The 24301-nt window shown below is 37.3% G+C and overlaps 1 protein-coding gene across 2 annotated transcripts in view; it reads right to left on the bottom strand.

Annotated features, from left to right (window-relative positions):
- Sntg1 (syntrophin, gamma 1) overlaps window positions 1–24301 on the bottom strand; it is an 841911-nt gene that overhangs the window by 324721 nt on the left and 492889 nt on the right. For both annotated transcript variants that reach the window (NM_001411862.1, XM_087550418.1), the window contains 4 exon segments: window positions 5778–5819; window positions 5907–5950; window positions 6904–6961; window positions 9820–9876. In NM_001411862.1, coding sequence (NP_001398791.1) covers window positions 5778–5819; window positions 5907–5950; window positions 6904–6961; window positions 9820–9876 — 201 coding nt within the window.

The following is a 24301-nucleotide window of genomic DNA, read 5'->3' as shown; positions in this document are numbered from 1 at the left end:
GTGCTTTCAGAGTAATATCAACTAGAAAGACACATTGTCTTTATCTCCACCCAAAACTTTAAATTATGACAGCTAAAGAGTTAGTAGCTAGCCTTTTGTATTAGTTGTCAAAATACTTGTTTTCCCTATAAAAATGTATCATTTTAAATGATAAAAATTTCACCTTCTCATTTGGCTCTCCTAAGAATTATGAAGTTGTTTTTAGAATTTCATCAAAGATCACAAATATAGAGTTAAGGTAAAAATACTTGAATTTCAAATTATAGAATAATTTCTCATTGTAAGAATCACTTGGAAAGAAGAGAAGGCATACATTTTCCTGAATTCATAAACTTATAGGCAGAAATGTTTATTTAGAATTAAACTTCTCAAAACAATTATTCACCCATTCATCTGGTTCTGCATAATGATTGTTTACTAATTTTAAAAGTCTTACTGTGTTCTCTGTTTAAAATCATGATTGTTGGGGACAGAGAGTTTAGCAGTTAAGCATGGGTTGTTCTTCCAAAGGACCACCCTTTGATTCCCAGTCCCACCATGGCAGCTTGCAACTATACATAGGTTCCGTTCCAGGAAGTCTGGCACTCTCTTTTGGCTTCTATCAACACTAGACACATAAGTAGTATAGAGAAATATATGTAGGCAAAATACCATATATGTAGAAAATAAAATAAAAACTAAACATAAAATAAATAAAACAGAATTAGGACCCTTCTACTCAACTTGCTTTTTTCTAATATTGATTCCTAGTACATATTTGGTAATTATTAGGTATCTATGGGTATTCCTATTCACAATTAATAGGTAGAAATAATATTCTACTCTTATATTATGAAGATTACTGTGAGTCAACACTATTTTCATATCTTCTTCCTAATACTTTTCTCCAATGTTTTGGATACTTTCTTAGCTATCGAATTCTACAAAACAAAACAAGAAAAAATGCTCATATATACATTAGGCTTGAGTCACATAGAGTTGTTCTCAGAGTAGAATCAACCACAAAGGACTCAGTGACAGTATTATTCACACAGTTCCTCACAATGAAGTTCTGTAATCTTACTAAGAAAAGATATATTTGGAAAGTTGAGTGAAAAGGTGACAATGAATTTAATGTGGCTACAGTTCATTGGCAGATAGGCAGGACTAATTTTGGTTTCTTTTCTTTGTTTGGTTTTGTTTTTCCATTTTTTAAAAACATATTGCTGCTTGTTACAATTTTATTACATAGTACAAACTTGTTTGGAAATTACCCTCAGATCAGGCTGGCCTTGAACTCAATGAGATCTACTTGCTTCTGCCTTCAAAGTACTTAAATTAAATATGTGTGCCATGATTTCTGGATCAGCTGCATAAATTTTAGCATAGCAAAAACAAAAAAACAAAAAAACAGATGCAGCTCTGCAGCTCTCTTTGAAGAAAAAAAACCTGTAGAATTAGAAACTTCTGGTAGTATGGGGCAAAACATACCAGTGATCAAGTGAGGTCATGAATGTGCAGTTGACATATGCAGAGAAATAACAAGGACCACAAATCCTCAGCCTCCACCCCACCCCCCGCCCCCAGATTAGGCTCAAATGGATTGAAAAGACTTTCTCTGTTCTGAATGTGCATATTGACAGTATGTGTCGAAAATGCCTACCATAGCTTTATTCCCCCAGATGTTTACAGCCTGAAGACTGCTCCTTCAAAACTAAACTTGGCTAAACCTGACTCCTTGTTCAGGTGTAGAACGATAAACCCCTCTTCTTTGTTCAGTAGTGTGCCACAATCTTCAAATTCCAAGGTTCTGTAGTTTCTCCATCAGGGAGCCCTGTCCACCCAACTCCAGCTTTTCTGTCTGTGTAAGTTTGTCTTTTCTTCATTCCCTTGCAGCCCCGGAGAGCGGGATATCAAATATCTGATAAGATGAAAAAGAAATCCTGATTGCTCAAAAGTTTATGAATGCTCACAATGATTTCTGACCAAAATCAATTGAAATAGTATAGATATGTATGCACACATACATAACTCATATATACATACATACATTCATGCATACATACATCATAAACTTGTATATATGAGCTCGCACATGTAAAGCCAGAATGTGGAAAACATTGTTTTCTCTATGTTGATGTAGATTAGAAGAATCACACACTACATCCTTTGGGTCTCATAGTAATGATCATCAGTTCATTCTTGATAAATGACAGAGACACAAATATGGTAAATTCACTCAGCTGAATCAGCATTAGTACCAAGCAGTCTAGCCAGGATCTGTACACAACTGTTTTGGGGATTTAGTGCCTGGCGTCATGTCACACTCCCAAAATTGGCACCACGCACGAAGATCCCTTCTTCAAGAATCTTCACTCCAGGCTTCAAGTACAAAAGTAGGCCCTGGGCAAAGTATGAAGCCCAGATCTGGATAATTTAAGCCAAATCTGGTATCATAAGAAACATAGGTGCTTCAGTGAGTTCATTTAAGCTACTCAGCTAAGGATTCCCTACTGAGTGATCCTAGTTAACAGAGTAGCATCTCTTTAGACAGAAGCTAACCTGCAAGTCAAATACAGAAACATGTCTGCCAGCAAAGCCTCCTCAGAATGAAACTGTTTCTTGGGGCTTAATCAATGATTTTTAATGGTAAAGAAAAAAGCCTCAGAAGAAAGCCTCCTTCAAACCAGTATGGTGTCATATTGGTTCAATTTATTTATTTTAGAAACTAGAACTCCAGGAGGAGTATTTATATGAGTATACAAATCCATAACTGCTTCTATCATTTGAGTTTTATTCATTTTGCCCCATATACACTTGCTCTTCCACAAGCCTTGGAAACCTCAGTTCCTCTAATAAACAATCACAAAGGCAGTGAGACAAGGAAAGTATCTAATTGCCTTTGAAGTGTAAAGATTAAGAAAAGGCAAAGAATTAAACAAAAACATTACTACAGATGGATGTGGTGATATACACCTTTAATCTGAGCATTCAGGAGGCAGAGGCAGGAAAATTTTTGTGGGTGCAAGCCCATTCTGGTCTACAGTGTGAGTTTCACGATAGCCAGGATTATGCAGACAGACCATCTCCAAAATCAAAAACAAACAAACAACAAAAACAACCACCACCAACAAAACAACAGCATAATGGTACATATTTCAACAATAACATTAAGCTTCTCTATATCTGTGTTAAGAATAACTATGCGAGGGCTAATATCCAAAATATACAGAGAACTCAAGAAGTTAGACTCCAGAGAGCCAAATAACACTATTAAAAATGGGGTACAGAGCTAAACAAAACATTCTCAGCTGAGGAATATCGAATGGCCAAAAAGCACCTAAAGAAATGTTCAATATCCTTAGTCATCAGGGAAATGCAAATCAAAATAACCTCACACCAGTCAGAATGGCTAAGATAAAAAACTCAGGTGACAACAAATGATGGTGAGGATGTGGAGAAAGAGGAACACTCCTCCATTGTTGGTGGGATTGCAAACTGGTACAACCATTCTGGAAATCAGTCTGGAGGTTCCTCAGAGAATTGGACATTGAACTACCTGAGGACCCAGCTATACCTCTCCTGGGCATATGCTCAAAAGATGTTCTCAAAAGATGTTCCAACAGACAATGAAGACACATGCTCCACTATGTTCATAGCAGCCTTATTTATAATGGCCAGAAGCTGGAAAGAACCCAGATGCCCTTCAACAGAGGAATGGATACAGAAAATGTGGTACATCTACACAATGGAGTACTACTCAGCCATCAAAAACAATGACTTCATGAAATTCATAGACAAATGGAATGAACTAGAAAACATCATCTTGAGAAAGGTAACTCAATAACAGAAAAACACACTTAGTATGCATTCATTGATAAGTAGATATTAGCCCAAAAGCTCGAAATACCCAGGATGCAATCCACAGATCACAGGAAGCTCAAGAAGAAGGATAACCAAAATGCAGATGCTCCCACTCCTTAAAAGGCAAAAAAAAAAATTCATAAAAAAAGTTTAGAGCACCAACTCAAGGAAAGGCCATTCAGAGCCTGCCCCACATGTGACCCATATATATTCAGCCACCAAAACGAGATAAGATTGATGAAGCTAAAAAATGCATGCTGAAAGGGACTGAATGTAGATCTCTCCTGAGAGACACAGCCAGAACATGTCCTATACAGAGGTCAATGATAACAGCAAACCACTGAACTGAGAACAGGATGCCCTTGGGGGGAATTAGAGGAACTATTGAAAAAGCAGAAGGAGCTTGCAACCCCATAAAAACAATGCCAACCAACCAGAGCTTCCAGGGACTAAACCACTACCAAAAGACTATACATGGACTGACCCAGGGCTCCAGCTGCACATGTAGCAGAGAATAGCCTTGTTGGGGCACCAGTGGAAGGGGAAGCCTTGGTCTTGCCAAGGTTGGACCCCCAGTGCAGGGGAATATGAGGAGGCAGTAAGGGGGATGTATGGAGGGAATACCTGTATGGGAGAGGGGGAGGGAAGGGGATGGGGGCTTATGGACAGGAAACTAGGAAGGGGAATAACATTTGAAATGTAAGTAAAGAAATATATCTAATAAAAATATTTAAAAATGAATAACTATGTGTAATTGATAACGTGTAATAACTTTCCGCAGGATAGGAATATATACCATCTTACATTAGGCTATTAGTATTAATCTTTCTCGCAATGCTTATCTGTTTAATCATAGCTCTAGCACAGTTGGCCTAAGCAAGCTGTCTGCCTTTGAAGAGCAAACTGCAAGTGTGATTTCAACTAACAGCATGTGGTTTGAAAGGAGAACACACTTTATTCTTTTTTTCTTTCTGGCTAATGAGTTGCAAAACTGAAAATAAGGTTCTCTTGCTTATGTGGCTGAGACCTGCAGAACAGGCATTGTACTGGTCTCTCATATGCTCCAGATTGTCCCCTGATATATCATATAGTCTTGATCTGCACAGATTCATAGGAACTCCAATGATTGTGCAGGATTTTCAACACAGAGCTCCAAGAGAATAACCTGAATATGCTTTTCTAACCGTGAAACGATTGGCAAACACTGGCAGACCATGATGCCCAGCTCTCTGCAAACAGCACCGTGTGTGAAATGGAAATTTTACACAGACACTTGCCGCTTCCTTCCTGAGATTTTTAATGTATAAATACATCAAAATAACTTCCTTTTGATCTTTAAGTATACCTTAAATTTAGCTTTTTTTAAAAAATCTCTTCCTGTAGGAACTAGGACACAATTCAGTGACTTCTTCATGATGTTCAGCCAATTTCACCAATATTTTCCCAAATGTCTAACACTCATTCAGTTTTATAAGGCCATATAACTATCTGCAATAGATGCTCTTTAACCTTTTCATTAAAGTGTGGACTAAAAGACCTTTACAGTTTAATCACGTATAATGGTTGCTAAAACTCAACTTCTATGTCCCAGCTGTCTGAGTTAGAATGTTTATATCTGGTCTGTACTTTTAAAAACACTCAAGAAAATGACACAGTGAAACTTTTGTTTATGAAAATTTATAAAAATCAATTCTTTTGTCATAAATTTCCAAGCATTTGGAAACTTTAAATAGTTCACTATGAAATACATTTCACTGTGACAGTACTTTTAATTCTATTTCTAAGAGTTAAAATGGATTTGTAAGGCCTCTGACAGATCAGTAGGATGCTATGTAATTTTATACCTTCCTAATTAACGAGATTGTGGTTTTAGCAATCCATCAAACCTGTACTTGAAGTTGAGAAATGATAGCATTAGAAAAAAGTAAACTCACCACTTCTTCATGTCTGCATTTCCTCACATTAATTCCATTTATCTGCAATGAAAGGAAATACTCAGTTCCACATAGTATATTGTAACCTGGCTTTTCTTGGCGTCCCCATAGATGATAATAAATGCGTACCTGTAAAATTGCATCCCCAATGAAAAGCAGTCCCGACAGTTCCGCTGCGAATGAGAACAATTGAACATACCTTGGCATTTCTCAAATAAATAAAAATACTTTTCTTTTAATTAAGGGTAAAATTGTAAACAAACTATGAATTTTTTTAGATGGTTAGCATTTTATAGGTTCCACAAAGAAAAGAAACTCTAATACGATTTAGTTCTTTTCAGTTACTGAAATAGGCAGACATTTCCATTTGGTCTAGCAGTTCTTACTTTATAGTCCTTAAAACATGGTCACTGCCCTCCCTACTTTGTGAGTTTTCTTTTGCAACAAGGCCACTGTGTGCTGCCCAAATACTCTTGGATATGCAGCTCTCCATTGGAGCATGGTCAACATCTCAAGAGATACTGTTTGGGAAGAGTGGAGGAAGAAGGAATATGAATATGATCAAAACATTGTACACAGTTTTCCAAGACATATATATGTACATATAATTGTGTATACATATATGTGTGCATACGTATGTATTATGTATGCACATTTATTGAAAATTGTTCACTCTTCTTAATGGATAATCAATTTTCTTTATGCATGTATATCTCTGTGCAAATACCTGGGATACAGACTTTGTCAGTTTCATACTTATTGGAAAATACTATGCTGTTTTACTGATTGTCAATGAAAACTTGATTTGTATATTCATCAAGTGTTTTAGGTGAACCCTCACAGGAAGTGACTAAAATTGAGAAAAATGATTATGTCTAGATTGCTCCATGAAATGTGACTTTTGTGTCTTTAATAAACAGCTCAGAAGCTGTGGACTTCCCAATTCATATATGGTTATTTTTCCCTTTCTGTCCTATAGGGAGATCCAGGAGATCTGAAGAATCAGATTTAGCCTTTCCATGTCTAAGGTTGAAATCCAGGGGTGCTATTCACCTACCAATCACTGAATTGTCTCTGATGGGACTTATAGAGGACAGGTCACTACAGGATTAGATAAGTACATTACCTCTTTGCTCCTTGGAGATTTTGGAAACGACAACTGGAATGTTATGTTCTGCACCTCCCTAGAAAGAGACAGTCATGTATCACGTATTTAAACCCTTCAAATTTCATCTTTTAGCCAAGTAATAAATAATAAAAAACCAAACAGCAAGCCATAAATAGTGCCTCCAATGAACAACAGAGAGAATTTAAATAAACTTGTAGAATTTCTTTCAAGTAGGTAGCATTTCCATGAAGTTTGCCTACTGTGATATTTACTAATTAATAAATATTGACTATAAAGTTTGTATTTCTCAAATAAGATTGATAACCTCAGTAGTTGCATTTTCTTCAAAGTCCATTATAGGATTTCAAGACATCTTGACAGTTGTTACTCAGGATTCTAAACATCAGATATTTATACAAATCAATTCTCTGACTAATTTATTCTCTTCTACCAAGCAGGCACTCTTTCAGACATACATTCTGAATACTAAGTAGTCAGAGAGACTCTTTACCATCTCAAATGGTAAATAAATTCTAAGCATGATGGGAACAGAACCATCTGTATTTCCTAATTAGTATTGGACTCCCGTGTGTGAAGGCATAGATTAACCAATTGTCAGCACAAAACAGAAAGCCAAGAACTCTACAGCAGCACTTGGTTACTGGCTCAAATGTAAATGGAAAAAAGGTAGAATAAAGAATCAAAGTTTTTATAAAATAAAATAAAAAACTGTCTTTGAGCAACTGCCAGAAAAAGCCTGTCTCCCATTACAGTATAAGATGTTTGAATGTGGTAGCTAAAAGCCAAGTGCACACATGAACAAATAAAGTGTTGTGTAGAGAGGAAGTTCACATGTTCAGCACAGGGGTTGAGGGAGCCATCTAAAAACACTAGTGCTGCTCTAGGTTTAGAATAACTCCCTAAGTTGCCCATCAGCATAAATACAGGATTTTAGATACATTCACTTGTGATCATCCATTTGTAACACTAAATAGAATTAGATATGATACAGAAAATCAGTTTTTAAAAAATCATTAGCATTCAATTTTATTTTTTAAACTTTTACTTATTTTGTCTTTACTACTGAAGAAGAAAAAATTAAACAATAAAACTATAGTGTTAAGTTGATTTTCAAACAATTAGCATATTTTTAAACTTAATATTTCTTACTAATGAGCTCTATGTCCCGACCTTCATCAAATACAGAAAGAGACACTGTCATAAACTGGCATGGTCCTAACTCAGGACCTACAACTTAACCTGTATCTGAAGGCAGAGGTCCTATCTAAGTCCTATCTTAGGTGCATTGTTAAATAAAGTATTAGGAAAAAAGCTAACAATAGCATGTCAGTGGCACTATTTCCCATTGAATTTCAGAATAGACTGAAAATTGGTGAACTGAAGGGTTATTTGCACATGCAGTGAACAGTGGGAACCACAACAGCAAGGTTTGAGTGTTCATCCAAACACTGCACAGTGAGACCCACGGCTGGGAGACCTGAGAGTCATCTGCACACAGCATGCTCTGTGGACTATGACAAGAAGGCCTAATCAATAATTTGTGCCCATGGTGTGCAGTGGGCACCACAATGGCTTTCTCCTGTCCTTAGTTAATTCATTAAGGTCCCTTTAGCAGGTCTCACTATGCCTCCAGTATATGCCAACATTGATTATAAGTGAAGCAAACAACAGGGGGTTGTTGGGAAAAATGTTTTCATAACCTAATTTACATATCCTGTAATTTATTCTGCATCTGTTCATTGCCTGAGCTGATGGCAAGTATATATAAAGTATGTTTTTAACACTCATATTTTGAACACTGAAATTCTTATCACTACACATTGCCATTGTATTAAGTCATTTTGACAAAACTGAAAAGAGCTGATAGTCACAACTTCAAAATATCCCATTCCTGACATAGATAGGAGGAACTGGGTAAAATGTCTTTAAATATGCACCAAAGATAACATATTCAGTAAGTAAATAAAAACTAAAGAATTAAAATTAACAGCCTATATTTAGGTATTCAGAAAGTCAGGTTGATAAAAGAATTAAAGTTGTTTGGTTAAGTCTTAAGTATCCACATACAATTGAATTCTCTCAATTTTATCAGTCATTTTAATGATGATAACTACATGGGTGATACATCTTTACCATTCAACACTGTACAGATTAAAAAGCTCTTAAGTATCATAATCAAAACTTGGAATTGATAAAGGAAATTTAGGAGTCTATTTAACAAAGTGAAAAATCAACCAAAAAGATAAGTGTGATAGATGCATGCTTCCCAGGTACCATCCATATAAGACTTACTCGACTCTGCCCATCAATCTTTTATGATGGTGAAGAAGAACAAGGTCCTTGCCACCAGCATATTTCATCTTTATGGGAAGCCACATAAAGAAAGCTGACAAGGGCTGGAGAGATGGTTCAGCAGTTAAAAACACTGACTGCTCTTCCAGAAAACCCAGGACCCACCAAGTAGCTCGCAACCATCTGCAGTGGGATCCAATCCCCTCTTCTGGTGTGTCTGAAGACAGTGACAGTGTACTCACATACATAAAATAAATGAATTCTTACAAAAGAAAGGAAGGAAGGAAGGAAGGAAGGAAGGAAGGAAGGAAGAAAGGAAGGGAGGGAGGGAGGGAGGGAGGGAGGGAGGGAGGAAGGAAGGAAGGAAGGAAGGAAGGAAGGAAGGAAGGAAGAAAGGAAGCTTCCAAGTTTACTTAACACTAGGTATGGTCCCAGTCCTTTCCTGTGATATCTAAATCAGAAGATAATGGATATCAGGTTCTGTTAGAACATCCCAGATACAATCCACTGTATATATCACAGAACCATTCCTTTTTAGTCATGAGTCACCAAGATCAAAGTATACAAAAGGTTAGTCTTTACAAGGCAGCCTTTGAAAAGACAGACTGGAAGGGTGACTACCTTTATGCTTAATCCGAATCCTCCTACTGTCTGTCTTCTGATAGTCACGGTTCTTTCCTGAAAGACAAGAGATTTAACAGTGCTGAGAGTTTCTTCACGATAATGTTACTTTTTTCTTGTAGTTTTTTTGACATCGTTGTTTACATTTTGGAGAAAATATTTAACAACAAAGGAGAAGTCAGCTCTTGCAATTGGTGGAATTTTTTACAGTTTTAAATCACATAGCGATAATTTACCCACCAAAATAAATGCTACTAAATCAAAAATCTCTGAAAAATTAAAATTGTTCAATCATATTTTAGAACAATTTTGGAATGTCATGCTCTCATTTTCATGTTGCGCATTCTTGGGTAGCCTACCTGTATCTCACTGACAGTGATAAACCTCCCTTTGCTGAGGCCTTATCTATACCATAATCTATACCATAAAGTCATAGATTTGTGATTGCAGAGCTAATGCTTTTTAAAACGTCAGCACAAACACACGTACCAACACCCTACACCCATGGGCGCGCGCACACACACACACACACACACACACACACACACACACACCCTCATACATGCATGCACATCCGTACCAATACAGGTACATATGTACCTCCCCACCCTTCATCTTCAAGCTCTAGCTGTTACTTCTGAATTGTGTCTGTGTTCAGTTACTATGTTTGGAGTTAGGAGAGACAAGAGAGACAGGACAAGAAAATTATCTGTATTCTAAAAGGTTAATTTAATTTGGTTACTTTAGGCTACAGGTAGGAAGCACAAAAAGAGAACTCTCTTCTTGGATGGGTACAATGTAGATATTAATATTCCAAATTGTTAGCCCTGTCCTTCTGCCCACCTCCACTTCCTTTGAATAGGTCACAAACTAGTGAACACCCAGAACTTACTTGAAAGTGTGTTTAGTTATAGCCCAAGTGTCCCGAGTCCTAAGAAACCAGGATAGTGTTGTTTCTTTATTTTTGCAACACAAAAGTTATTCTAGTGGTCCTGCACACACACACACACACACACACACACACACACACACACAGAGAGAGAGGGGGGGTGGGGAGAAACTTGTACACATGTACAAGTATGTATGTATAAATGTATGTATAACACAGAAGTGAGTTTGAAGTCCTTTTCCTTACAAAGGGCAAAAAAGTTTTACACAACAGAAATCAGACCTTGGAAGTGGGCATCATATATCCTAAGTACAAAAATTCTTTTTAAAATTTGAGGATATTATGAAGTAGGATAATAATGAACTAAAAAGATTAAGATTGTTCTTTAGAAACTGTACTGAATTGGTATGGGAAAAATATATTGTTTAAACAAAGGAACAGACCATCATAAGAATGGAAAAACTTGAGAAAAGAATAAAAACATGTACTAGCTTCAGAGTTTCAAATTGATTACATTCCTTTCTAGCCATCACAGTGCTTAGAATGATTCTTTGAGAAAGTTCTTGATAAATTCCCCACTACAGGTTCCTAAGAACTAAAAACCTGGCTTGTTCAGAGTCCTGAGCTCAAGCACAGAGACAAAGCTAAACTTACTATTCACATGTTAATTGAAACGATTAGATAAGGAGTTAGTTCAGATGACCCTCAAATAATGTATTTCCTGGAAAAGTGTGTCCCTGTGTTTTCATGTGTTGTTTGGAGGTGGCTATGCCAGGCTAGCATTAAGTTGTCCTCTGCCTTTAAAAGGAAGGCAAGCTGTCTGGTATCTAAGCCCCATAAAGGCAACTGGCATGGCTTTTTGCATAATAAAGAGCTGGCTGCTGGAGCTGGGGCTTCCCAGTATGCAAGAGAAACTGTCAGAAGCAGAAGGAAGGCAAAAGGGAAGTAGACTCAGAGCTGGTAAGCAGGCAGTGAGGAAAATGTGGAGAGACACAGCTGAAAAACAGACACAGCTAAAAACCAACAGCCTTAAAGTACATAGATGTCTCCACGTCTTAATTATTCAACCTCAAGTGGGATCAGAGAAACTCTCTCAAAAGGAGCTTGTTATTTTCCCCAAAAGATAGTGTGACAATTAAAAGAAGAAATAAATAAATAAATAGATAGATAGATAAATAAATAAATAAATAAATAAATAAATAAATAAATATAAGGTAAATCCTTTCTTTGCATAAAAGACTAAGAACTGGAGTTTTAGACAAACTTCCATTCAGTTTGAAAATGTATTTACACAAATATCTTTGCTATCATAGCAATTGTATTTATTATTACCAAATCAGCAAGAGGTAAAGCTATAGGTAAATAGGAGGAGACTGTCATACAGGGAAATGGTATTCATCACTGGAGAAGAGGAGAGATGTAGAGCTGGTAACAGGTATGGGATGGCATTGAAAGATAGAGTTTTAAATTAGCTCAAAACTCAGCAACAGGGGGTTGGGGATTTAGCTCCGTGGTAGAGCGCTTGCCTAGCAAGCACAAGGCCTTGGGTTCGGTCCCCAGCTCTGAAAAAAAAGAAAAAAAAAAAAAAAAAAACAACTCAGCAACAGGATCTGACTCAGGAAGACAGATTGTTAAAAATGCAGGAGAACTGGTTCAGAGTCACTGACCCTCCCGCTTATCACTGGACTGAGTAAATGAATAATGGGTTTTGTTCTGCTGCTGTGATGTTTGTTCAAGCCCCCATTGTGTCCTCCAGCCATTGTGTTCTACAGAGAGTATTCCTGGAAACTGGTGGCCAAGCCTAACCAGATGTGTTTCAGATGCAGATGCCTCATCAACTCTGACAAACTTTACCCTAAAGGACAATCAGGATCTGTTCTCAAGAGAATGTTTGACCTTTCCCCTCATTTAAACCCTAGAGTCTTAAGAACAATCCTGTGACTTGGAGAGTTTCCCCTTGTGACATTTTTGGTATTTCCTTTTGATATCCCCTCATCTCCTGGAGCTTGTGACTTCTTCCTTTAAAAAGCCCTTCTCCCAGCCACTCGGGGTCGACACCTCTGTCTCCTGCGTGGGATACGTGTCGGCCCGGAGATCTCCATAACAGATCTCCATAATAAACCTCGCCTTTGCATATTACATCCAAAATGGTCTCTCTGTGTCTGGTGTCTGCAACTTCCTGAGACTTGAGTAAGGGTCTCCCTTTGGGGATCTTTCAGCATCTCAATGAGGTCTACCAACCATAAAACAATTCTCACTCTTGCAACAGACAAGAAAGTTACAAAGTAGGTAGAGCACTGGAACACCTCATATCTTCTCCTCAACTTCGTTGTAGACCATAAACTTCTTTTTTATTATTTCACTTTAGAAGTTTTTAAGATTGCAGTTACAATATTTCAACCTTCCCTTTCCTCCTTCCAACCCCCGCCACCCATGTAAAATCAATGACCTTGTATTTGTTATTAACGGTCAAACTGCTTTTTAAAGATAGTCTTAGAATACAAAATGGGACCTTAAATGTATGCTGGACATGGAAAGAAGCCAGTTTGAAAGGATGGCATACTTTGATTCCTTTCATTAGACACTCTAAGGAAACAAACCTTTAGGGATGTTGGAAGGGAAAGTCTCAATAGGAGAAGCATGGTGAAGAAAGACTTTTCCTTGGGATTGTGCATTTTTCAACACCGTGCAACTTTAGAACACAGAGTAAGCAATGTTTACTTATTTGTTGTGCTGTTTAGGAAGTTAAGGAAGGGGTTCAAGCATGAAAGGCAATGTGAAAAAAATTATGTAATTACGTAATTACTTTAAATGCTCCTGTCTGTCTCTTTGCACAGAACACTATATTAATTACTGTTAGCATCAGAAGCTGCCTACAGCCTCTGAATCCAGCAATGACATCTCTCCAGGAGACAAGGACCCATGATTCTGAAGCCATGACAACCTCCATACATTCCCAGCACTCACTTCATCTGCCTTCACCTGCCTGCTGCCTTGTCGGTGCTTGATAGTGCCTGTGATTACATCACGGCACAAATAAAAGGCAGAGACCCCTGACCCTTTGCCCCTTTTCTTCTTCATCATTGCCCACTTTCTTACTCTTTTCTTCTCTGTTTTCCCCCAATAAATCTCTCCCATGGAACTGTGCTGGCCTGGTGTGATCTATCCAGATATGAGGCTCTAATATAACAATTAGGTAACTAATTGTTTCTTCTTTTTCTTCTTCTTCTTCTTCTTCTTCTTCTTCTTCTTCTTCCTCTTCCTCTTCCTCTTCCTCTTCCTCTTCCTCTTCCTCTTCCTCTTCCTCTTCCTCTTCCTCTTCCTCTTCCTCTTCTTCTTCCTCTTCCTCTTCCTCTTCCTCTTCTTCTTCCTCTTCCTCTTCCTCTTCCTCTTCTTCTTCTTCTTCCTCTTCTTCTTCTCTTCCTCCTCCTCCTCCTCCTCTTCCTCCTCCTCCTTTTTTTTTTTGGATTTTCTTATTTACATTTCAAATGTCATCCCTGTTCCTGGTTTCCTGTCCACAAACCTCGTATCCCCTCCCCCCTCCCCCTTCTTCTATGAGGTTGTCCTCTACAACCACCCCCCCTTCCGGCCTCCCAACCCTGACATTCCCCTACACTGGGTGGGGGGGAGCGTTCACCCTTGGCAGGACCAAGGGCTTCTTCTCCCATTGGTGCCCAACAAGGCTATCCTCTGCTACATACACAGCTGAAGCCATGGGTCTGTCCATGTGTACTCTTTGGATGTTGGTTTAGTCCCTGGGAGCTCTGGTTGGTTGGTATTGTTGTTCTTAAGCGGTTGCAAACCCCTTCAGCTCCTTCAATTCTTTCTCTAACTCTTCCAATGGGGACCCAGTTCTCAATTCAATGTACCATCTTCATTCTGTAAATCAGCAGTTGTCCATCTACTTTATATCTCTTTAAAGTTGTTCACCATATAGTCACAGAAATGGAATCACATAGGAGGTAATCCTTTTGTTTTTCGATTATGTATCAATTTATCAATGTTTTGTTCCTTTTTAGTTATTAAACAATATGCTTCTGTGTGATACAGAACATAGGGAAACTTTAACCCAGTAATAAGAGATATAAATGAGATATATAAAAACAAGAGTTTACATATAAGTTTTAATAATCAGAGGTCTTTATGAGATGTGGAAATTCTAGGCAGGAATTACTGGAAAGGTTGCAGAGGCAGTCACTATACAGGGGATTCAATCTGCTCCAATCCAAAAGAGGAAGTAGTCACATGAGTTTACAGGTCTGATGATAATCCACTACTCAAGAGGCCAGCAGACATGTAATACTCAAATGAGTGATCTTTTCTGTTTAGATACAGGTTGTCACCGTGAACCGGTCTGGGGAAGGGACATCGTTGTACTAAGGGTAGAGGAATATTTTCATAAGGAATTAGGCATAATTTTACTGAATAGGGGTTAATATTGAGAGCCTACTTGTATTTGTCTACATAAAAGTCCCTGTAAATTGCCAGTGTACCATCATTTACATATCCCTTCTTTTAGAGACTTGTGCTTGATTAGTTACTTCTTTTTGGTCATTATGAATGTCACGCTATGAATATGTGCATATAATGTTGGATGGACATGGGCACTCCTTTCCTTTCACTACATACTAAGCTGTATGTTGTAAAAATCAAACTGCTTCTCAAGGCAGTAAGTCTCTAGCCTTGCCTTTAGAGTGTCTGAAAATTCCAGCTTCAGTGGAATGTCTTTGCCATTGTTTATACTTCTAGTTGAGGCATTGCAATCAGAAAGGTAGCATCAGACGGTGGTTTCAGATAATGTGTTTCCAGGATCACATCTCTTCACTTGCTAATCTGAAACCTATATAACATCTATTTAAGATGGCCTCTTAAATTCTTTGACCAGTTTTATTAGCTGATTACAATAACTATTATGTATTCTGAACACAAATTACATGGCAGAGCTCCAGTGTTGATACATTGTGTCTTATCTTTTAATTTTCTTTACATCATTCTTTGAAGGAAAAATCCTTTTAATTTTGATGAAGGACACTTTCACTATTTTTTCTGTGTTATGGCTAAGATTTAGTCTGGAAGTTTTATAGTCTTGGCTATTACATTTACATTTCAGTCAGTTTGAATAAAATTTTCTGTGTAGTGTGAAGTAGGTGTTCAAGGTTTTTAATTTACATGTGTCTGCCCAGTTTTCCCAACATCATGTGGGGAAGGAAATGTATTTCCCTATTTGTCTTGGTGTTCTTGGTAAAAAAGCAATTGATTTCCAGGGGGAATTCATTGCATGGTTTCCCATCTGGTCTATATGTACATCTGTTAGAAAAACAGCACTGTCATGTTTAACATCTATTCATGTCAAGGTTTCAAGTAAGAAATTATAAATCCTCCAATTACGCTTATTGTTTTTCATGATCATTTTGTTAAAGTAACATTTATTCTCCTGATTTAATTGTCATCTTGAAGGCTCACTGCCACTGTCTGCTCACCTAGGCCTAGTCCTGCAAGCTTCTAGCCTCCATACAATCTTATTTAGGCCTGGAATGCTTTCAGCCTTTGAGTCTTACTGATGAATAAGCTTACCTCTTCTTGTTCTTTCTGATCTCTGCTTGGCTTATTCAATTCATCTGAGTTGTCTCAGAACTTCTGAGCTCAAACTCATTTCCAAGTTGATTGATTCAATATGGCTTCTCTCTCTCAGCCTCTCCTGTATTGATGCTTGGCCTCATACTAACTTTAGCAACATGTACTAATCTGGCTTCTCCTCATTCTCTGATTTGTTTTGTCTTCACCTGCATAAAGCCCCCCCTCTCCTCTCTGTGCAATCTGTCTCTTTATAACTGTCCTGGTTAAACTGCCTCCTTCCTTGCATTGTTATTTCTTTTTTTTCCTTTTTCTTTTATTAGATATTTTTATCCCTTTTCCTGGTTTCCCCTCCAGAAACCTGCTATCCCATCTCCCCTCCCCTACAGTAGCCTCATTTTCCTCTCTTCTCATGAGAGTTAGGTATATCCTATTCTATGAATCTTTTCTCTGATTCATCACTTTGACTGCCCTTCAATTAGACATCACTTTAGAACATGGTGTTTCCTTCTACAAACTAAATTTACCTCCATTTTTGGAATTAACGGTGTTTACTACCTAACCAGAGGGATTAAGAATATGTGCCAAGGCTGAGCTGCACAACAACTAGAAACTAATTTTTTTTCAGTAAATAGAAAAATCTTGAGTTTACAACATCAGAAAATGTCCTGCAACATGTTTTATTTATTCTATGTCCCAATTACTTCATTATGAATTTTATGATTAGCTTGTATATTTCTCTGAAACACTTAGGATTTTAATGTGAGTTAAAATGTACAGAACCTAAAGTACACTACTATATAAACAATATTTACATTTTTAATTATAGGAATGGTACATCTTTTAATATTTTAGGTCCTTTGTTTTCTAACTTGATTCTTTTTTATTTTAGTTTTCAGAGTATGTGTTTGCAGTTTTGTTAAACTATAATGGTCTTGGTGCTATTTTTAAATGAAAAATATCATTTAGAAATAAGCTCAGATCTAATGAAATAATAACATTCCCTCTAAGAAAGGTAAGGCGTTTAATTCAACTTCCCCGATAATTTAACAAAAATCTGTTTAGAAAAGCAATGCACTATGAACATATGTCTTCTTAGGGAGGCTGCACTTTTCCTTTTGAGTTCTTTCTTCAGAAAACTTCTGATAATCTATAATTTCATGCTAACTCATAAACTGTTGCATGAATTTCACAAATTCTGATATGTTGTAAGTTTTATTCATCTTAATGAATTTTTTATAGATGGAATTTTACTGCCAGCCATGCTGTTTAAAGGTGTCTAGACCTTCAAAAACAAACCACATGGTCTTCAACCTCATCAATTATGCAACAAAAGCAATATCATGCACATACTTCCAAATAAAAATGTGAATAAATCTAACATAATGTCTCTAGGTTGTCCTGTGAATTATACTATGTTAAGCAAATGCAAGACATCATAACATTTGAGATTCAAAGTAATTATATTAACCAAAGACTCATACATTAGGAATGGTATTAAAAGATGTAAATCATATAAATCAACCTTGTAACTTGGGCCATGCATCATAAGTCATGTTCTTAAAAACTCCTGAAATTCACATTTCTCTTCTCATTTGTAACCCTAGACACATTGCAGTTTCGTCTTATGTTCTGAAAGAGTTTTAAACAGACTTGAAGAGAAATAAAATGTCTATCTGTAATATAAAATCTAACAGTAAAGTTTCCTATAGGTGGTAGCCACAAAACATTCTTAATAGAAACGAACATTTTTACTGAACGTTTCAACATTTAATATATGATGACACTTCTATAGAAACCTTTCCATACACCTCATTGACCTTATTTTCATCTTTTTTTAAAAATTTCTTCCTGTGATGCAACTTATTTTCTCCAGTACAATACAGATTGTAGACCATCATTATTTATTTTGCCTCATACAAATTTCACATATTAAGACCTAGGACTTCCTTTCTCACTTTAGTTAGGTCTCACTAGTATATACCTGGTCCTGCTACCTCTAGTTTCAGCCTTTCCTCACAGTCAATTTCCATTTCCTTGAAAGTTACTGATGACAAAAGACCGCTTTCTATCAGATACTCCTACAACTTCTACACAAACACAGGCTCAGGGTTGAGGAAAGCTACCAGCTCTTATATTCCCATTATCCATTCTAATTTCCTTAGATACTGCTAGCCTATCATACCACTTGCCACCTCTCTCAACAAATCCCTTTCCTCTGGGACTCACTGCTATGTTTCCTACCTGTGCCTCTTGAAGAACACATGTGACAGGGAGCTAGATAGGATTTCTCTTTCTCGGCTATCCCATACAACTCCAACTTCCTGAGCTACATGTCCAGACCATGCTGAAACCTGGCACCCGTGCTGAGACCTAGTCCTATCAATTACCAGTGAATTTCCTGAACTCTGGTCTTCCTGTACTCCTCCCAAACCTCACAGCTCACCTAAGTCACACACTCTACATACAGGCTCAGTTTCCTCAATTTCTTCACTATTTCGACCCTTCTCATGCTTGGCTTAGCCTACAAACAATGAGCAACTGAGCCCAGTCAGTCTTTCTGATAATAGCCCCCACTACCTCCACCACCCCTTCCAATTATCTGGTCCACCACTGTTAGTGTAGAGTGTGCCTATATTTAGTATGTTGAGATCCCTGAATCCAAGCCTGCTTTGTACCTTCCTCAGTATTCAGATTTAGACCTAGTTACATATCCTGTGCAGAGATCAAATCTCATGATCACCATTCTCAAACACCAGCCTGAGTACTCCATATCCAAATTCTAGGCTTACATCAATTTATACATCTATGCTAGGATACAACATGGTGAGTCCTTAAAACCTGTACTAACGGGCTAGAGAGATGGCTCAGTGGTTAAGAGCACTGACTGCTCTTCCAGAGTCCTGAGTTCAATTCCCAGCAACCACATGGTGGCTCACAACCATCTGTAATGGGATCTAATGTCCTCTTCTGGTGTGTCTGAAAAAAGCAACAGTGTACTCACATAAATTAAACAAATAAATATATGAAAAAAAAACCTGTACTAACAATGCCATCCCCAGACACTTGGACCTTATCATATAGTCTGTACCAGACTGAGGAAGTAAAAAAATCATACATCAGACACACAACCAATGAAAGAAATCCACATGCACGGACCTTATCAAAATACAAACAATATAAAATACCAAGAAAGTATATCTCTTCTCAAATCTTCCATTGCTATAGAAATGTTCTCTAATGAGAACTATTTTGATGAACCCAGGACATATAATTTAAAATAAAAACAGCAAATTCATCAAAGGAATCCAGGGGTTTACAGAAAGAACAAGGAAACAGTTCATTAAAAAGCAATGAATTGTTTAATAGATCATAAGGAAACAAATGAATAGTGCCTAAGAAAATACAAACATACAGCATAATAAAATGGTAAAGAAAATCTAGAATTTGAAAACTGAATTCAACACAGAGATTAAAAATTATGGAAAATAAGTAAAGATAAAATGAAGATAGAACTTAAATCCTTACAAATAGAATAGATCAAACAGAAGATATACTATTAAAACTTAAAGACAAAGAGAAATCAGAACACATATGTTAGAGTTTGAAAATTTTTAAAACAAAAACACATTAAAGGAATGAGATACCATGGAAGAAGCAAGTGTGCAAATTCTAGGAAAAGATGATAGAGAAGAATAGAATTCAATAAGATAGACTATATCTTCAACCAAATAATTGAGGAAAAATTTTCTAAACTATGTTAAGACATAACCAAACATGTACAAGAAGCACACAAAACACATGACAGGAAAAGAAAAAATGTTCATGGTATATCATAGTTAAAACAATAGTCAGAACAAAAAACATAGCCAGAGGGAAAAATTAAAATAAAACAAAACATGTCGTATATAAAGGAAACCCCAAGAGAACAGCTGAGATATTAATGGAAACATTAAAACCTGGGAGAGCCTGGAGCAATGAGCTCGAATGCTCTAAAACAGTCTTGCTGCCAACCTTAACTACCACATCCAACAAAAACACATGCCTTAGTTGAAGGTGAAAAACAATTCCATGACACAAAGTGGCTTAAAGAGTTGCAGACAACCACACCAGAACCAAAAAAAATAATATAAGCAATGCTTCAGACTGAAGAAAGTAGTAATGACAGCCTGAAGATTGCAGAAAGGAAACTATGAACCCATTATTACTAAAATACCAAGTATGCTAAGACCATAAACAGCAAACAAAAAACAAAAATCTCAATAACAAAATGATTGTAATCAACATAAATTTCTCAACAGTAACTCTATTCATGGACACAGCTCTAATTTAAAAAGAAAACAACAACAAAAACAAAAGGACAAGACAGAGGCTAGCTGAGTGGATCCAGAAACAAAAGCTATCTACCTGTTGTATACAACAAACATATCTTACTTTTAAAGACAGACAACATCTTCGAGTAAAGGGATGAATGAAAATACTCCAATTAAATAAGGACAGGAAGCAAGATAACACTACTATCCTAATATCTAATAGACTTTAAAATAAAGCCAATTAGAAAAGACAAAGAATGATACTTATTCTAACCAAGGGAACAGTTAACCAAGAAGGCATTGTAATCCTAAACATGCATACACTGTACTCTGATGTGCACAGGTAATTAAAGATTCAGATTAACACTGACCCAAAGATGATTTTAATACTTCAGTTTCTCTGATAGACAGGTCATCTTGCAAAATGAAACAGAGAAAGATCATAGTTAAATGTCGTTATACAGCAAAAGGAATTAAATATTTTTAAAAGATTCTACCTAAATAAGAGAAAACGTGTATTCTAATCAGCAATTCATAGGAGCATCTCTAAAATGCACCACATCCTGGAAATTCAAAATAGTCTAAATAAATGCAGAAAAATTGAAGTAATCCATTGTATCTATCTGAAAAAAAGTGTTATAAAACTTAAAATCAACTGAAAAATATCTAGGAAAAACATATATACTCATTCAAGGGCGTATAAATCTCATTACTAAATGATAAATAGGTTAAAGATAAAATTAAAAGATAATTTCTCTCTCTCAGAGAGAGAGAGAGAGAGAGAGAGAGAGAGAGAGAGAGAGAGAGAGAGAGAGAGGGAGAGAGAGAGAGAAATTTTGGTCTGTATCCCTACTGAATATAAATTTAAAAGTCCCCCAATAAAATACTTGCAAGTACAGGTACATATCAAAAAAAATCCTCCACCATAACCAAGTTGGCTTTATCCCAGAGATACAAGAATGATTCAACATTCAAGCATTAGTAAATGTGATAAATCATATGATTTAAAAGCAACAACCACATAACCATGTGAATATATTGTTTTTTTGAAAAAATTCAAAATACTTTCATAATGAAGGTCTTAGAATGGAACAAGAGGGAAACACACCTCACCATAATAAAGACTATGTGTGAAAACCTGTAGTCATCACTATCATAAATGAAGAAAAGATAAACAACCCCATTGAAATAAAAAAGAATATACCTGTCCTCCATACACTATTTGTAAATAAAATGCTCTGGAAATGAGTCTGGAGGTTCCTCAGAAAATTGGACATTGCACTACCTAAGGACCAGCTGTACCTTCCTGGATATATACCCAAAAGATGTTCCAGCATACAACAAAGAAAAATGCTCCACTATGTTCATAGCAGCCTTATATATCATAGCTAAAAGCTGAAAAGAACCCAGATGCCCTTCAACAGAGGAATGGATTCAAAAACTGTGGTACATCTACACAATGGAGTACTACTCAGCTATCAAAAACAATGACTTCATGAAATTCATGGGCAAATGGAACGAACTAGAAAATATCATCCTGAGTGAGGTAACCCCATCACAGAAAAACACACTTGGTATGCACTCATTGATAAACAGATATTAGCCCCAAAGCAGGAACTACCCAAGATGCAATCCACAGACCACAGGAAGCTCAAGAAGAAGGATAACCAAAATGTGGAAGCTACCACTCCTTTTTTTTTTATTAACGTGAGTATTTCTTATATACATTTTGAGTGTTATTCCCTTTCCCAGTTTCCGGCAAACATCCCCCTAATCCCTCCCCCTCCCCTTCTTTATGGGTGTTCCCCTCCCCATCCTCCCCCATTGCCGCCCTCCCTCCAACAATCTAGTTAACTGGGGGTTCAGTCTTAGCAGGACCCAGGGCTTCCCCTTCCACTGGTGCTCTTACTAGGATATTCATTGCTACCTATGAGGTCAGAGTCCACGGTAAGTCCACGTATAGTCTTTAGGTAGTGGCTTAGTCCCTGGAAGCTCTGGTTGGTTGGCATTGTTTTACATATGGGGTCTCGAGCCCCTTCAAGCTCTTCCAGTTCTTTCTCTGATTCCTTCAACGGGGGTCCTATTCTCAGTTCAGTGGTTTGCTGCTGGCATTCGCCTCTGTATTTGCTGTATTCTGGCTGTGTCTCTCAGGAGCGACCTACATCCGGCTCCTGTCGGCCTGCACTTCTTTGCTTCATCTATCTTGTCTAATTGGATGGCTGTATATGTGCTCCCACTCCTTCTTAAAAGGGGGAAAATATCCATCGCAGAGCATATGGAAACAAAGTTTAGAGCAGCGACTGAAGGAATGGCCATTCAGAGCCTGCCCCACATGTGGCCCATATATATACAGCCACCAAAACTAGATAAGATTGATGAAGCTAAAAAATGCATGCTGAAAGGGACTGGATATAGATCTCTCCTGAGAGACACATCCAGAGCATGTCCAATACAGAGGTCAATGCTAGCAGCAAACCACTGAACTGAGAACAGGACCCCCTTGGGGGGAATTAGAGGAAGTATTAAAAGAGTTGAAGGAGCTTGCAACCCCATAAGAACAGCAATGACAACCAACCAGAGCATCCAAGGAACTAAACCACCACTGAAAGACTATACATGGACTGACTCAGGGCTCCAACTGCATGTGTAGCAGAGAATAGCCTTGTTGGGGCACCAGTGGAGGGGGAAGCCCTTTGTCTGGGCAAGGTTGGACCCCCAGGGCAGGGGAATGGGGGGGCAGTAACGGGGATGGACGGGGGGAATACCCATATGGGAGAGGGGGAAGGAATGAGGGCTTACAGACAGGAAACCAGGAAAGGGAATAACATTTGAAATGTAAGTAAAGAAATAAATCTAATAAAAAATAAAAATAAAAAAGTTTTAAAAAAGTAAAAAATAAGTATTTTGGATAATATGCTATGCAGAAACCAAAAAGCCTCATTTAAAGTTACATGTTTCCATTTCCTTATCCTCCAAGATGTCTCACTTGGATGGTAAGAGAATGCATTCAAACATACATTATGTAAAATGGTGATTGAGAATCTACTGAATCCAGGATCTGAAATATCTTCATGCTGATTTATACAATGTATGTTTTGTGCTGATTTAGAATAAAGCAGATAACTTTCATGTTTCTAAAAAAAAAAGGAAGAAAGAAAAAAAGAAAATAAATCCAGAACAGGGGCAGGAAAGATGCCTCAGTCATCAAAGGCTAGGCTCACAACCAAAATTATAAGAACTCCAGAACAGGAATCCCCAATCTCTATACTACATTAGTAGAGGATTCAGACCTAAATGCAGATCAAATAGGTTTTAGTTTGAATCCATGTTAGAGTCATAGTGTATGGGAAGGTCCACATTTCTCAGAAGCATCAACAATTGCTTCTAACATGGAGAGCCAAGCTTTTCTTGAGCAGGGTGAAGTTCATTGATACTTTGGGAGTTCTACATCTTGTATAAAATTCAGAGGAAGCTGGGAGCCCTGGGTGAGAGCTGGATTTAACTTTGGGTTAGTCCCAATGATTAACCTGAAGTTTTATATCCCCCAAGGGATAAGTAGTTGAGGAACCAGGGTGAGAACCAGATTTGACTGTGTGGGAAGCTCATATGTGAAGAGAGGACTCCACAAGTCACAGGGAAAGCTGCAGACCCAGAAATGAAGAACAAGCTGACTCAGGATAATATTTGATCCTTGGAAGAAGATTCA

Source organism: Rattus norvegicus, chromosome 5, assembly GCF_021556685.1.
Source record: "Rattus norvegicus strain SHRSP/BbbUtx chromosome 5, alternate assembly SHRSP_T2T, whole genome shotgun sequence".
NCBI classification, from domain to species: Eukaryota; Metazoa; Chordata; class Mammalia; order Rodentia; family Muridae; genus Rattus; species Rattus norvegicus.
The sequence above is the reverse complement of the archived record's forward strand: the minus strand, read 5'-3'. Positions and strand labels throughout refer to the sequence as shown.